This window comes from Coregonus lavaretus (genome assembly GCF_964263955.1).
Source record: "Coregonus lavaretus genome assembly, chromosome: 31".
In the NCBI taxonomy this organism is placed as follows: domain Eukaryota; kingdom Metazoa; phylum Chordata; class Actinopteri; order Salmoniformes; family Salmonidae; genus Coregonus; species Coregonus lavaretus.
This window is the reverse complement of record NC_140018.1, coordinates 5218005-5235504: the sequence shown is the minus strand read 5'-3', so window position 1 is coordinate 5235504 and position 17500 is coordinate 5218005. Positions and strand designations below refer to the sequence as shown.

Genomic DNA, 17500 nt, shown 5'->3' with positions numbered 1-17500 from the left:
TTAGTTATACTATTAGTTATACAGTTAGTTGTACAGTTAGTTATACCGTTAGTTATACCGTTAGTTATACAGTTAGTTATACAGTTAGTTATACCGTTAGTTATACAGTTAGTTATACTGTTAGTTATACAGTTAGTTATACCGTTAGTTATACAGTTAGTTGTACCGTTAGTTATACCGTTAGTTATACCGTTAGTTATACTGTTAGTTATACAGTTAGTTATACAGTTAGTTGTACCATTAGTTATACAGTTAGTTGTACCGTTAGTTATACTGTTAGTTATACAGTTAGTTATACAGTTAGTTATACAGTTAGTTATACAGTTAGTTATACAGTTAGTTATACCGTTAGTTATACAGTTAGTTGTACCGTTAGTTGTACTGTTAGTTATACAGTTAGTTATACAGTTAGTTATACAGTTAGTTATACTGTTAGTTATACAGTTAGTTATACAGTTAGTTATACCGTTAGTTATACAGTTAGTTATACCGTTAGGTATACAGTTAGTTATACAGTTAGTTATACCGTTAGTTATACAGTTAGTTATACCGTTAGTTATACAGTTAGTTATACAGTTAGTTGTACCGTTAGTTATACAGTTAGTTGTACCGTTAGTTATACAGTTAGTTATACAGTTAGTTATACAGTTAGTTATACAGTTAGTTATACAGTTAGTTATACCGTTAGTTATACAGTTAGTTGTACCGTTAGTTGTACCGTTAGTTATACAGTTAGTTATACAGTTAGTTATACAGTTAGTTATACTGTTAGTTATACAGTTAGTTATACCGTTAGTTATACAGTTAGTTATACAGTTAGTTATACAGTTAGTTATACCGTTAGTTATACAGTTAGTTATACAGTTAGTTATACTATTAGTTATACAGTTAGTTATACAGTTAGTTATACAGTTAGTTATACAGTTAGTTATACCGTTAGTTATACCGTTAGTTATACAGTTAGTTATACTGTTAGTTGTACCGTTAGTTATACCGTTAGATGTACCGTTAGTTATACATTTAGTTGTACCGTTAGTTATACCGTTAGTTGTACCGTTAGTTATACAGTTATTTGTACCGTTAGTTATACAGTTAGTTATACAGTTAGTTATACAGTTAGTTATACAGTTAGTTATACAGTTAGTTATACCGTTAGTTATACAGATAGTTATACAGTTAGTTATACCGTTAGTTATACCGTTAGTTATACAGTTAGTTATACAGTTAGTTATACAGTTAGTTATACCGTTAGTTATACCGTTAGTTATACAGTTAGTTATACAGTTAGTTGTACCGTTAGTTATACCGTTAGTTGTACCGTTAGTTATACAGTTAGTTGTACCGTTAGTTATATCGTTAGTTTTACCGTTAGTTATACCGTTAGTTATACCGTTAGTTATACCGTTAGTTATACTGTTAGTTATACAGTTAGTTATACAGTTAGTTATACTGTTAGTTATACAGTTAGTTGTACCGTTAGTTATACAGTTAGTTATACAGTTAGTTATACAGTTAGTTATACAGTTAGCTTTACAGTTAGTTATACCGTTAGTTATACAGTTAGTTATACAGTTAGTTATACAGTTAGTTATACCGTTAGTTATACAGTTAGTTATACAGTTAGTTATACCGTTAGTTATACAGTTAGTTAAACAGTTAGTTATACAGTTAGTTATACAGTTAGTTGTACCGTTAGTTATACAGTTAGTTGTACCGTTAGTTATACCGTTAGTTATACAGTTAGTTATACAGTTAGTTATACAGTTAGTTATACCGTTAGTTATACAGTTAGTTATACAGTTAGTTATACCATTAGTTATACAGTTAGTTATACAGTTAGTTATACAGTTAGTTATACAGTTAGTTATACTGTTAGTTCTACAGTTAGTTATACAGTTAGTTATACAGTTAGTTATACAGTTAGTTATACCGTTAGTTATACAGTTAGTTATACAGTTAGTTATACAGTTAGTTGTACAGTTAGTTATACAGTTAGTTATACTGTTAGTTATACAGTTAGTTATACAGTTAGTTATACCGTTAGTTATACAGTTAGTTGTACAGTTAGTTATACCGTTAGTTATACCGTTAGTTATACCGTTAGTTATACAGTTAGTTATACCGTTAGTTATACCGTTACTTATACAGTTAGTTATACTGTTAGTTATACCGTTAGTTATACAGTTAGTTATACAGTTAGTTATACAGTTAGTTGTACCGTTAGTTATACAGTTAGTTATACTATTAGTTATACAGTTAGTTATACAGTTAGTTATACCGTTAGTTATACCGTTAGTTATACTGTTAGTTATACAGTTAGTTATACAGTTAGTTATACAGTTAGTTATATACTTAGTTATACCGTTAGTTATACCGTTAGTTATACAGTTAGTTATACCGTTAGTTATACAGTTAGTTATACAGTTAGTTATACCGTTAGTTATGCAGTTAGTTATACCGTTAGTTATACAGTTAGTTATACAGTTAGTTATACAGTTAGTTATACAGTTAGTTATACCGTTAGTTATACAGTTAGTTATACAGTTAGTTATACCGTTAGTTATACAGTTAGTTATACCGTTAGTTATACAGTTAGTTGTACCGTTAGTTATACAGTTAGTTATACAGTTAGTTATACTGTTAGTTATACCGTTAGTTATACCGTTAGTTATACAGTTAGTTATACCGTTAGTTATACAGTTAGTTATACTGTTAGTTATACCGTTAGTTATACAGTTAGTTATACAGTTAGTTGTACCGTTAGTTATACAGTTAGTTATACAGTTAGTTATACAGTTAGTTATACCGTTAGTTATACCGTTAGTTATATCGTTAGTTTTACCATTAGTTATACCGTTAGTTATATCGTTAGTTTTACCGTTAGTTTTACCATTAGTTATATTGTTAGTTATAGCGTTAGTTTTACAGTTAGTTATACTGTTAGTTATATCGTTAGTTATAGCGTTAGTTTTACCGTTAGTTATATCGTTAGTTATATCGTTAGTTATAGCGTTAGTTTTACCGTTAGTTATATCGTTAGTTTTACCGTTAGTTATACCGTTAGTTATACCGTTAGTTATACCGTTAGTTATACAGTTAGTTATACAGTTAGTTATACAGTTAGTTATACCGTTAGTTATACAGTTAGTTATACCGTTAGTTATACAGTTAGTTATAAAGTTAGTTATACAGTTAGTTATACAGTTAGTTATACAGTTAATTATACAGTTAGTTATACCGTTAGTTATACAGTTAGTTATACCGTTAGTTATACAGTTAGTTATACCGTTAGTTATACAGTTAGTTATACTGTTAGTTATACAGTTAGTTATACAGTTAGTTATACTGTTAGTTATACAGTTAGTTGTACAGTTAGTTGTACAGTTAGTTGTACCGTTAGTTATATCGTTAGTTATACAGTTAGTTATACAGTTAGTTATACAGTTAGTTATACAGTTAGTTATACCGTTAGTTATACCGTTAGTTATACAGTTAGTTATACAGTTAGTTATACCGTTAGTTATACAGTTAGTTATACAGTTAGTTATACAGTTAGTTATACAGTTAGTTATACCGTTAGTTATACCGTTAGTTATACAGTTAGTTATACAGTTAGTTATACAGTTAGTTATATCTTTAGTTAAGCAGTTATTTATATTGTTAGTTATATCGATAGTTATTTTGTTAGTTATACCGTTAGTTATATCGTTAGTTATACAATTAGTTATATCGTTGGTTATATCGTTAGTTATACAGTTAGTTATATTGTTAGTTATATCATTAGTTATACAGTTAGTTATATCGTTAGTTATACCGTTAGTTATATCGTTAGTTATATTGTTAGTTATATCGTTAGTTATACCGTTATAGGCCTGGGTTGGAAATAGATCCTGTCACGACTTCCTCCAAAGCTGCCTCCTCTCCTTGTTTGGGCAGGCTTCGGCGTTCGTCGTCACCAGCCTTCTAGCCACTGCCGCTCCTCTTTTCATCATTCCATTTGTTTTGTCTTGTTTTTCACACACACCTGGTTCATATTCCCTCATCAGTCCCTGTATAAGTATTCCCTCTGCCCCGCATGTCTTTGTGTGTGATTGTTTCCATGTGGGGGTGTCGATAGCTCGGTGGAGCATTATGTACTTTATCGCAGGGATTTTCACCTGTGTGTTTTGTTTTCCCCATTGCGCTGTTAAGTCGCCCTATAGTTGTTTTACGCATTGCTGCGAACTGCTGTATTGGCCAAATAAACCATTATTCTGGGATTTACACCTCCTGCGCCTGACTCCGTCCAAATCACCCGCTACAGATCCTTAATGGAGACATCTCATCTTCCTCCTCTTATAGAGTGGAGGGGAGAGAAGCAGTGTGTGTGTGTGTGTGTGTGTGTGTGTGTGTGTGTGTGTTTTCAGGGGATATTACATCTGTTTGATCTGGGGTAATAAACCACTCCCCCCTGGGCCATAACAAAACATCAATCCCCCTTCCCATACCCCTGAAGCACTAAACTGCTCTTTGTCTCTCTCCTCCGTTTGCCTCATCTCTTTCCTATGCTCTCGCTTGTTGACGTCACAGAGGCTGAGGCTGTGTCCCCCTCTGTGCATGTGAGGGCCTTCTCCTGTGTCATCAGCCAGTGTGTCATCGGCCAGTGTGTTATCGGCCAGTGTGTTATCGGCCAGTGTGTTATCAGCAAGTGTGTCGTCAGCCAGTGTGTCATCAACCAGTGTGTCATCAGCAGTGTGACATCAGCCACTGTGTCATCAGCCACTGTGATATCAGCCAGTGTGTCATCAGCCAGTGTATCATCAGCCAGTGTATCATCGGCCAGTGTGTCATCAGCCAGTGTGCCATCAGCCAGTGTGTCATCAGCCAGTGTGCCATCAGCCAGTGTGTCATCAGCCAGTGTGCCATCAGCCAGTGTGCCATCAGCCAGTGTGTCATCAGCCAGTGTGTCATCAGCCAGTGAGCTACTTTTTTTCACTAGGTTCTGTAGTGGTTAAGTATATACAGTACAAGACATTGGGACTGAATGTAATGTTTCCATTTGGAGTGAATCACGTTGAGCCAGAGTGCAGAACATCACCTTGAGGAGGAGAGAAGAGTCCCAGCCAATACCCAAGCCTACCCTATATCCTATCTTTTATACCCCCCTCCCCCCCTTATGATCAGAGCATTGACTTCTTTTTCAAATTGGGTTGTATGGTTTTTAAATGGCATTAAACTACAGGTATATCACTGCCATCTAGTGGCCACAATAAATTAATGACACACAATATTTGGTTCAGGACTCCAGCACTGCAGGCGGCGGTAAATCACTATTAGCTTGACACTTTTTTCAAACACAAAAGAAGAAGACAAAGTAATACTTTAAAATGGAGATCAATGGCGCTGCCCATGAGGTCACATACGCCATAATGGCAGAGATACAAAGTTGAGACATCTATAAATCTCTATGATCCGATGAGCTCTATCCCATCCCTGATGTCCTTGAATTACACTAGACAGAGAGAGGATATGATGGAAACCAAGCAAGATATGGGAGGGGTGAAGAGAAGAGAGTAGAGTAGAGTACAGTATAGGAGAGGAGGGGGAGGATGGGAGATGAGAAGAAAAGAGAGGAGTGGAGAGGAGCAGAGAGGGGAGAAGAGGAGTGGAGAGAAGAGAAGAGTGGAAAGGAGTGGAGAGAAGAGGGGAGAAGAGGAGAGGAAGCAGTGAGATGATAAGTAGGAGAAAGTCAAAGATGAGCACGACAAAACCACTCAGCCATTACTACACCACATTATCAAACAGAGCTGGCAAAAGCTGTAAAAAATCTCAGCAGAGTCAGATTTTAATAAAAGAGGCACTCTGCAGAACAATAAAAACAACAAAAAGCCAGGGCTGAAAATGGCATAAATGGACTGTAAATTCTCACTCTGTCTTGTTTCTGAGTTTAGGACTGAGGAGTGCAGACTCAAACTGTCAACTGTAATGTAGAGGGGAGTTATGTACTGTAATGTAGAGGGGAGTTATGTACTGTAATGTAGAGGGGAGTTATGTACTACAATGAAGAGGGGAGTTATGTACTGTAATGTAGAGGGGAGTTATGTACTGTAATGTAGAGGGGAGTTATGTACTGTAATGTAGAGAGAGTTATGTACTGTAAAGTAGAGGGGAATTATGTGCTGTAATGTAGAGGGCAGGTAGAAAAGACTGGAATATGTTCCGGGATTCTTACGATGGCATTGAGGAGTACACCACATCAGTCACTGGCTTCATCAATAAGTGCATTGAAGACGTCGTCCCCACAGTGACTGTACGTACATACCCCAACCAGAAGCAATGGATTACAGGCAACATCCTCACTGAGATAAAGGGTAGAGCTGCCGCTTTCAAGGAGCGGGACTCTAACCCGGACGCTTATAAGAAATCCTGCTATGCCCTCCGACTAACCATCAAACAGGCAAAGCGTCAATACAGGACTAAGATTGAATCATACTACACGGCACGACAAAACCTATTCCCCCTAAGGAGACTGAAAACATTTGGCATTGTTCCTCAGATCCTCAAAAAGTTATACAGCTGCACCATTGAGAGCATCCTGACTGGTTGCATCACTGCCTGGTATGGCAACTGCTCGGCCTCCGACTGCAAGGCACTACAGAGGGTAGTGCGTACTGCCCAGTACATCAAGTATTTGGTCAATAACAAAAGTTTCTCAATACTTTGTTATATACCCTTTGTTGGCAATGACACAGATCAAACGTTTTCTGTAAGTCTTCACAAGGTTTTCACACACTGTTGCTGGTATTTTGGCCCATTCCTCCATGCAGATCTCCTCTAGAGCAGTGATGGTTTGGGGCTGTCGCTGGGCAACACGGACTTTCAACTCCCTCCAAAGATTTTCTATGGGGTTGAGATCTGGAGACTGGCTAGGCCACTCCAGGACCTTGAAATGCGTCTTACGAAGCCACTCCTTCGTTGCCCGGGCGGTGTGTTTGGGATCATTGTCATGCTGAAAGACCCAGCCACGTTTCATCTTCAATGCCCTTGCTGATGGAAGGAGGTTTTCACTCAAAATCTCACGATACATGGCCCCATTCATTCTTTCCTTTACACGGATCAGTCGTCCTGGTCCCTTTGCAGAAAAACAGCCCCAAAGCATGATGTTTCCACCCCAATGCTTCACAGTAGGTGTTCTTTGGATGCAACTCAGCATTCTTTGTCCTCCAAACACGACGAGTTGAGTTTTTACCAAAAAGTTCTATTTTGGTTTCATCTGACCATATGACATTCTCCCAATCCTCTTCTGGATCATCCAAATGCACTCTAGCAAACTTCAGACGGGCCTGGACATGTACTGGCTTAAGCAGGGGGACACGTCTGGCACTGCAGGATTTGAGTCCCTGGCGGCGTAGTGTGTTACTGATGGTAGGCTTTGTTACTTTGGTCCCAGCTCTCTGCAGGTCATTCACTAGGTCCCCCCGTGTGGTCCTGGGATTTTTGCTCACCGTTCTTGTGATCATTTTGACCCCACGGGGTGAGATCTTGCGTGGAGCCCCAGATCGAGGGAGATTATCAGTGGTCTTGTATGTCTTCCTTTTCCTAATAATTGCTCCCACAGTTGATTTATTCAAACCAAGCTGCTTACCTATTGCAGATTCAGTCTTCCCAGCCTGATGCAGGTCTACAAGTTTGTTTCTGGTGTCCTTTGACAGCTCTTTGGTCTTGGCCATAGTGGAGTTTGGAGTGTGACTGTTTGAGGTTGTGGACAGGTGTCTTTTATACTGATAACAAGTTCAAACAGGTGCCATTAATACAGGTAACGAGTGGAGGACAGAGGAGCCTCTTAAAGAAGAAGTTACAGGTCTGTGAGAGCCAGAAATCTTGCTTGTTTGTAGGTGACCAAATATTTTTTTCCCACCATAATTTGCAAATAAATTCATTAAAAATCCTACAATGTGATTTTCTGGAGAAAAAAAATCTCAATTTGTCTGTCATAGTTGACGTGTACCTATGATGACAATTACAGGCCTCTCTCATCTTTTTAAGTGGGAGAAGTTGCACAATCGGTGGCTGACTAAATAATTTTTTCCCCCACTGTATTACCTCGACTAACGGGTGTCCCCGCACATTGACTCTGTACCGGTACCCCCCTGTATATAGCCTCGCTACTGTTATTACACATTGACTCTGTACCGGTACCCCCTGTATATAGCCTCCTTACTGTTATTACACATTGACTCTGTACCGGTACCCCCTGTATATAGCCTCTCTACTGTTATTACACATTGACTCTTTACTGGTACCCCCTGTATATAGCCTCGCTACTGTTATTACACATTGACTCTGTACCGGTACCCCCTGTTTATAGCCTCTCTACTGTTATTACACATTGACTCTGTACCGGTACCCCCTGTATATAGCCTCCCTACTGTTATTACACATTGAATCTGTACCGGTACCCCCTGTATATAGCCTCTCTACTGTTATTACACATTGACTCTGTACCGGTACCCCCTGTATATAGCATCTCTACTGTTATTACACATTGACTCTGTACCGTTACCCCCTGTATATAGCCTCTCTACTGTTATTACACATTGACTCTGTACCGGTACCCCCCTGTATATAGCCTCCCTACTGTTATTTCACATTGACTCTGTACCGGTACCCCCTGTATATAGCCTCTCTACTGTTATTACACATTGACTCTGTACCGGTACCCCCTGTATATAGCCTCACTACTGTTATTACACATTGACTCAGTACCGGTACCCCCCTGTATATAGCCTCTCTACTGTTATTACACATTGACTCTGTACCGGTACCCCCTGTATATAGCCTCTCTACTGTTATTTCACATTGACTCTGTACCGGTACCCCCTGTATATAGCCTCTCTACTGTTATTACACATTGACTCTGTACCGGTACCCCCCTGTATATAGCCTCCCTACTGTTATTTCACATTGACTCTGTACCGGTACCCCCTGTATATAGCCTCTCTACTGTTATTACACATTGACTCTGTACCGGTACCCCCTGTATATAGCCTCACTACTGTTATTACACATTGACTCAGTACCGGTACCCCCCTGTATATAGCCTCTCTACTGTTATTACACATTGACTCTGTACCGGTACCCCCTGTATATAGCCTCTCTACTGTTATTTCACATTGACTCTGTACCGGTACCCCCTGTATATAGCCTCTCTACTGTTATTACACATTGACTCTGTACCGGTACCCCCTGTATATAGCCTCCCTACTGTTATTACACATTGACTCTGTACTGGTACCCCCTGTATATAGCCTCCCTACTGTTATTACACATTGACTCTGTACCGGTACCCCCTGTATATAGCATCTCTACTGTTATTACACATTGACTCTGTACCGTTACCCCCTGTATATAGCCTCTCTACTGTTATTACACATTGACTCTGTACCGGTACCCCCCTGTATATAGCCTCCCTACTGTTATTTCACATTGACTCTGTACCGGTACCCCCTGTATATAGCCTCTCTACTGTTATTACACATTGACTCTGTACCGGTACCCCCTGTATATAGCCTCACTACTGTTATTACACATTGACTCAGTACCGGTACCCCCCTGTATATAGCCTCTCTACTGTTATTACACATTGACTCTGTACCGGTACCCCCTGTATATAGCCTCTCTACTGTTATTTCACATTGACTCTGTACCGGTACCCCCTGTATATAGCCTCTCTACTGTTATTACACATTGACTCTGTACTGGTACCCCCTGTATATAGCCTCTCTACTGTTATTACACATTGACTCTGTACTGGTACCCCCTGTATATAGCCTCCCTACTGTTATTACACATTGACTCTGTACTGGTACCCCCTGTATATAGCCTCCCTACTGTTATTACACATTGACTCTGTACCGGTACCCCCTGTATATAGCCTCTCTACTGTTATTACACATAGACTCTGTACTGGTACCCCCTGTATATAGCCTCTCTACTGTTATTACACATTGACTCTGTACCGGTACCCCCCTGTATATAGCCTCCCTACTGTTATTACACATTGACTCTGTACTGGTACCCCCTGTATATAGCCTCCCTACTGTTATTACACATTGACTCTGTACCGGTACCCCCTGTATATAGCCTCTCTACTGTTATTACACATAGACTCTGTACTGGTACCCCCTGTATATAGCCTCTCTACTGTTATTACACATTGACTCTGTACCGGTACCCCCTGTATATAGCCTCTCTACTGTTATTTTACTGCTGCTCTTTCATTATTTGTTATTTGTTTTTTTTTGGATTAACTATTTTTTACTTAAGACTTATTTTTCTTAAAACTGCATTGTTGATTAAGGGCTTGTAAGTAAGCATTTCACTGTTTTTTATTTTTATTTATTTCACCTTTATTTAACCAGTGTAAGCCAGTTGAGAACAAGTTCTCATTTACAACTGCGACCTGGCCAAGATAAAGCAAAGTAGTGCAATAAAAACAACAACACAGAGTTACATATGAGGTAAAAAAAACATAAAGTAAAAAAAAATACAACAGAAAATATATATACAGTGTGTGCAAATGTAGCAAGTTATGGAGGTAAGGCAATAAATAGGCTATAGTGCAAAAATAATTACAATTAGTATTAACACTGGAATGCTAGATGTGCAAGAGATGATGTGCAAATAGAGATACTGGGGTGCAAAAGAGCAAAATAAATAACAATATAGGGATGAGGTAGTTGGGTAGGCTAATTTCAGATGGGCGGTGTACAGGTGCAGTAATCGGTAAGGTGCTCTGACAACTGATGCTTAAAGTTAGTGAGGGAGATAAGAGTCTCCAGCTTCAGAGATTTTTGCAATTCGTTCCAGTCATTGGCAGCAGAGAACTGGAAGGAATGGCGGCCAAAGGAGGTGTTGGCTTTGGGGATGACCAGTGAGATATACCTGCTGGAGCGCAGACTACGGGTGGGTGCTGCTATGGTGACCAATGAGCTAAGATAAGGCGGGGATTTGCCTAGCAGTGATTTATAGATGGCCTGGAGCCAGTGGGTTTGACGACGAACATGTAGTGAGGACCAGCCAACAAGAGCGTACAGGTCACAGTGGTGGGTAGTGTATGGGGCATTGGAGACAAAACGGATGGCACTGTGATAGACTACATCCAATTTGCTGAGTAGAGTGTTGGAGGCTATTTTGTGAATAACACGCCGAAGTCAAGGATCGGTAGGATAGTCAGTTTTACGAGGGCATGTTTGGCAGCATGAGTGAAGGAGGCTTTGTTGCGGAATAGGAAGCCTATTCTAGATTTAACTTTGGATTGGAGATTCTTAATGTGAGTCTGGAAGGAGAGTTTACAGTCTAATCAGACACCTAGGTATTTGTAGTTGTCCACATACTCTAGGTCAGACCCTTCGAGAGTAGTGATTCTAGTCGGGTGGGCGGGTGCCAGCAGCGTTCGATTGAAGGTCTACACCTGTTGTATTCGGCACATGTGACAAATACAATTTGATTTGATTTGAATTATGTACTGTAATGTAGTTCTGTGATAAATGGAAGGTTCAGACTGTCCTAGTCTGTCTGTCTGCCTGTGTCTGTCTGTCTGTTTGTCTGTATGCTTGCCTGTCTGACTGTTGCTTGCCTGCCTGCCTGCCTGCCTGCCAGCCTGCCTGCCTGCCTGCCTGCCTGCCTGCCTGCCAGCCTGCCTGCCTGCCAGCCTGCCTGCCTGCCTGCCTGCCAGCCTGCATGTCTGTCTGCATGTCTGTCTGACTCAGCCCCCTGTGTGAATCACAACCTGGTATTCATTGAGAGTTATAAGAGTAGTGTTTGATGCCATCATCGTGCACAGTGCCACGCTTGCCAGGTCTTCCTATCCACCTTGTAGTGTTTAAAGAGGGAGAGAGAAAGATACAGAGAGAGAGAGAAAGAGAGAGAGGGGGGTGGAGAGAGAGAGGGGGTGGAGAGAGAGAGGGGGTGGAGAGAGACAGAGAGAGAGAGAGAGAGAGAGGGAGAGGGGGTGGGAGTAGAGAGAGAGAGGGTGGAGAGAGAGAAAGAGGGTGGAGAGAGGGATAGAGAGAGGGGGATGGAGAGAGAGGGGGGGTGGAGATAGAGAGAGAGGGTGTAGAGAGAGAGAGAGGGTGGAGAGAGGGATAGAGAGAGGGGGTGGAGAGAGAGAGGGGGGGGAGTAGAGAGAGGGGGGGTGGAGAGAGAGAGAGAAAGAGAGGGTGGAGAGAGAGCGAGAGGGAGAGAGAGGGTGAGGGAGTAGGGAGAGAGAGGGGGTGGAGAGAGAGAGAGAGGGGGTGGAGAGAGAGAGAGGGTGGAGAGAGAGAGAGAGAGAGAGGGAGAGGGGGTGGGAGTAGAGAGAGGGTGGAGAGAGAGAGAGAGAGGGTGGAGAGAGGGATAGAGAGAGGGGGGTGGAGAGAGAGAGAGGGGGGGGTGGAGAGAGAGAGAGAGGGTGGAGAGAGGGGTAGAGAGAGGGGGGTGGGAGTAGAGAGAGAGAGGGGGTGGATAGAGAGAGAGAGGGGGTGGAGCGAGAGAGAGAGAGGGTGGAGAGAGGGATAGAGAGAGGGGGTGGGAGTAGAGAGAGAGGGGGTGGAGAGAGAGAGAGAGGGTGGAGAGAGGGAGAGGGAGAGAGGGAGAGAGAGAGAGAGATAATGGAAATAAGAGGAAGTTGATTACATGCTCAGAGGATTGCATCTAATTTCTTCTCTCTGCCAGGCAGGTGTATGTGTAGGTGGGCTATGTACGGAGTTGCTCAGTACATTACTGCCATCAGTGGTGGTTCTATTAACTGTTTATAAAGCATGGGGGAGAGGAATACCTCTCTACATTTACATTTACATTATTTAGCAGACGCTCTTATCCAGAGCGATTTACAAGAGACACTAAAGGGGGATTATAAAACACAGATTAAGCACTAATCTGGTACCTGGCTAGAATATTAAAACCCTAAACCCTTCAGCACCCAAGGGCCACTGTTTTAACAGGTAACAAGTAACAATGAAGTTGTTCATTTGTTTACTGATATTAGAATCCCCATTACCTGGCTACAACTACTCTCCCTGCTCTGTCCAGAAGTAGTACACTACTATAGGTAATAGAGAACTGTTTAAGATGTAAGTACGAAAATGCCCTTGACTCCTTATGTTGAAGAGTCAACAGAATTAGACATGAAACCGCTCTCCCTCCTGGTGAGGCATGACCCTGGGGTTAATCAGTGGGTCAGAGTAGCACACATTGCCTCGAACCATGACTCTGTTTCAAAGAAAGGAGAGGAGATAAAGAGAGAGAACGAGGGAGAGAGAGAGCAAGAGATAAAGAGCGAATGAGAGATAGCAAAAGAATGAGAGAGCAATGTAAAGACAAAGAGAGAGAGCAACAGAGAGAGAGAGAGAGGAAGAGAGATAGGTAGAGGATGAGAGAGTGTTATCTGCAGTGGACCCAGCAACAGCATTAGTAGGTATGAAAGGTCAGTGTAATTTCAGTGCGACTGATCACAGCTCCTACATTATTCAAATCATTAGTTGTACCCTGTCTAATTAAAGACACTGAAAATTGAAGAGAAGAGTCCCCATCGTCACAGGGATAAGAGCCACACACACATGCACACATACACACACACACACACACATTTGAGAAAGCTCTTTAGGGACATTTATGAAATGCCTGCTCGGGCAGAACCAGACGTTTCACATATCATCAGTCACACGCTGACTCAACTCTGAGTTACTAAAGCCCTGAGACTCTGTGTACACACAACAACAAAGTGTGACACTGAGAACCATTTCAACCCTTTTGTACTGTGTATCTCCAAGGCATGTTATGGATATCACACAAGCCATTGCTTTCAATGGTGCTTCCACAGAGATAGTAGAACATACTATATGCATTGGAAACAGAGTCAGAATAACAACCAGCATCATGCAGATAATCCCTGTCCCCCTGAGGACTCACGGTAGTTGCACTGCGTCCATCAGTGTAGCTGGTCACGGTGAAGCTGCAGGTGTGTGTGTTAAGTGTGTGTGTCTCTGTCTGTGTATGTGTGTGTGTGTGTGTGTGTGTGTGTGTGTGTTGATCCCTGTGAACTGTGTTTTTCTCTGAGTCTTTGCGGCTGTCTACACATGTATAGTTAAAGTTAAACGGTACTCACGGTCGTTGCACTGTGTCCCTGTGTAAGAGGTCATGGTGCAGTCGCAGGTGAAGTTCTCCCACTGTTGAATACACACGCCCATGTTGGCACAGGAGTCTTCCTGACAGGTGGTGCTGGGTCCTGCTGGAACAGACAGGGTGTGAAGGGGTGGAGTAACTATAGGGGGGGGGTACTGAGTCCCATCATTGGAGGTGCCATGCAGTAGTGCACTTTGTGTGGGAGGGGAAGTGGGGGCATGCGTGCCATATCACTCCAATAGGAGGTCTCGATGTTTGGAGACAGAAAACACAGCATTCCCTCTTTGTGTTTTAGCACTACATATGACCTGTTATGAACGGGCACAAACAGAAAGGACAAATAGAGGACGTTTTTCACGTGTGGCTTACAACGACAGATACTGTACAAGAGTCACAGAAATAAATAAAACATTCCTACTGTCCCCAAAAAACGATCAACAACGTCACATATTGTTCCAGAAAGTTAAAAGTACAATAAAGTGACATACTATAGACTAACAACACCATAGACTAACAACACTATAGACTAACAACACTATAGACTAACAACACTATAGACTAACAACACCATAGACTAACAACACTATGGATTTACAACACTATAGACTAACAACACTATAGACTTACAACACCATAGACTAACAACACTATAGATTTACAACACTATAGACTAACAACACTATAGACTTACAACACTATAGACTTACAACACTATAGACTTACAACACTATAGACTAACAACACTATAGACTAACAACACTATAGACTTACAACACTATAGACTTACAACACTATAGACTTACAACACTATAGACTTACAACACCATAGACTTACAACACTATAGACTTACAACACTATAGACTTACAACACCATAGACTTACAACACTATAGACTAACAACAGTATAGACTAACAACACTATAGACTTACAACACTATAGACTTACAACACTATAGACTAACAACACTATAGACTAACAACACTATAGACTTACAACACTATAGACTAACAACACTATAGACTAACAACACTATAGACTTACAACACTATAGACTAACAACACTATAGACTTACAACACCATAGACTAACAACACTATAGATTTACAACACTATAGACTAACAACACTATAGACTTACAACACTATAGACTTACAACACTATAGACTTACAACACTATAGACTAACAACACTATAGACTTACAACACTATAGACTTACAACACTATAGACTTACAACACTATAGACTTACAACACCATAGACTTACAACACTATAGACTAACAACACTATAGACTAACAACACTATAGACTTACAACACTATAGACTTACAACACTATAGACTAACAACACTATAGACTAACAACACTATAGACTAACAACACTATAGACTAACAACACTATAGACTTACAACACTATAGACTAACAACACTATAGACTTACAACACTATAGACTAACAACACTATAGACTTACAACACCATAGACTTACAACACTATAGACTAACAACACTATAGACTAACAACACTATAGACTTACAACACTATAGACTTACAACACTATAGACTTACAACACCATAGACTTACAACACTATAGACTAACAACACTATATACTTACAACACTATAGACTTACAACACTATAGACTTACAACACTGTAGATTTACAACACTATAGACTAACAACACTATAGACTAACAACACTATAGACTTACAACACTATAGACTAACAACACCATAGACTTACAACACTATAGACTTACAACACTATAGACTTACAACACTATAGACTAACAACACTATAGACTTACAACACTATAGACTTACAACACTATAGACTTACAACACTGTAGATTTACAACACTATAGACTAACAACACTATAGACTAACAACACTATAGATTTACAACACTATAGACTAACAACACTATAGACTAACAACACTATAGACTAACAACACTATAGATTTACAACACTATAGACTAACAACACTATAGATTTACAACACTATAGACTTACAACACTATAGACTTACAACACTATAGACTTACAACACTGTAGATTTACAACACTATAGACTAACAACACTATAGACTAACAACACTATAGACTTACAACACTATAGACTAACAATACTATAGATTTACAACACCATTGACTCACAACACTATAGATTTATAACACATATTGTTTGGATAAAGAACAGTAAACAAGAACAAATAAACACTTCAGAGTGTGCAAGTACAGTAGTGCATATCCCTGCGTATGCACTACATTGAGACAGTTTGAAGGGTTATACGATATGCAAGTGACGTGGCATGTGACCTTGTAGTTTTTGAATTTTGTAGGCTTTTTAATTGTTATTCAATGGACAAAAACATAGAGAAATGGAATTCAGCGCAAATACGTAATGAAAGGCATTTGGAAAATTCCTCCACAAACACTAATATAGTTTTATATCAGTGGAGGCTCCTCAGAGTAGGAAGGGGAGGACCATCCTCGTCAGTGAATTTCATAAAAATTGAAATTGTAAAACATAAAAAAGTTATCCTGTTTAGACAAAACTATACTAAATATTATCACGTCACCAAAGAATTGATTAAAACACACTGTTTTGCAATGAAGGTCTACAGTAGCCTCGCTAGAACTCTGTAGGGTAGGACCATGGTGTAGCCGGAGGACAGCTAGCTCCCGTCCTCCTCTGGGTACATTGACTTCAATACAAAACCTAGGAGGCTCATGGTTCTCACCCCCTTCCATAGACTTACACGGTAATTATGACAACTGCCGGAGGACGTCCTCCAGCCTATCAAAGGATCAGAAAATGAATATAGTACTGAAAGCACAACATACAGCTAGCTAGCACTGCAGTGCATAAAATGTTGTGAGAGAAAGACAATATTTGAACAGTTTTGAACAAAATGAAGGAGAAGCAAGAGAGAAATAGAGAGAGAGATTGTCATTTTTTTCAATTTCAGTTTCACTTGCTTAGCTAGTAAATGCAGCTAGCTAGTTTAGCCTACTATAACACCCTGCTCAAACAGAGGGAAAGGTTTTTCCGCCTGGTCACATACAGCTGATGTGTTGTGCATTGAAGTCCACCAGCGAAGGGACAAGGTGAGAGAAGGAGAGTGCACAGAAGGAATACAACGTGGCTGCTATGAAACTGAAGTGTGTTTACACGTGATCAGGTGTGTATTCATTCCGCCAATTCTGTTGAAAACGTTTCTTAAACGGAAGCAAACGGGGATAAACAAACCTGAATTTGTCCAATAGAAACTCTTGTTTGCAACTGTTTGACCTATGATTACACCCTATATCAGCTAGATGCAGGCAAGAGTGTGCAAGGTGGTATTGA

General features: G+C 40.2%; 1 protein-coding gene across 1 annotated transcript in view; it reads right to left on the bottom strand.

Moving 5' to 3' along the window:
* Positions 1–17345, bottom strand: part of LOC311106748 (neurexin-3b-like) — a gene marked incomplete at both ends in the record, with an annotated part of 164056 nt that extends 146711 nt beyond the window's left edge. The window contains 2 exons of the mRNA XM_084149145.1: positions 14126–14248; positions 17324–17345. Coding sequence (XP_084005271.1) covers positions 14126–14248; positions 17324–17345 — 145 coding nt within the window. The remainder of the gene's footprint in view (positions 1–14125; positions 14249–17323) is intronic.
* Positions 17346–17500: the final 155 nt, after the last annotated feature.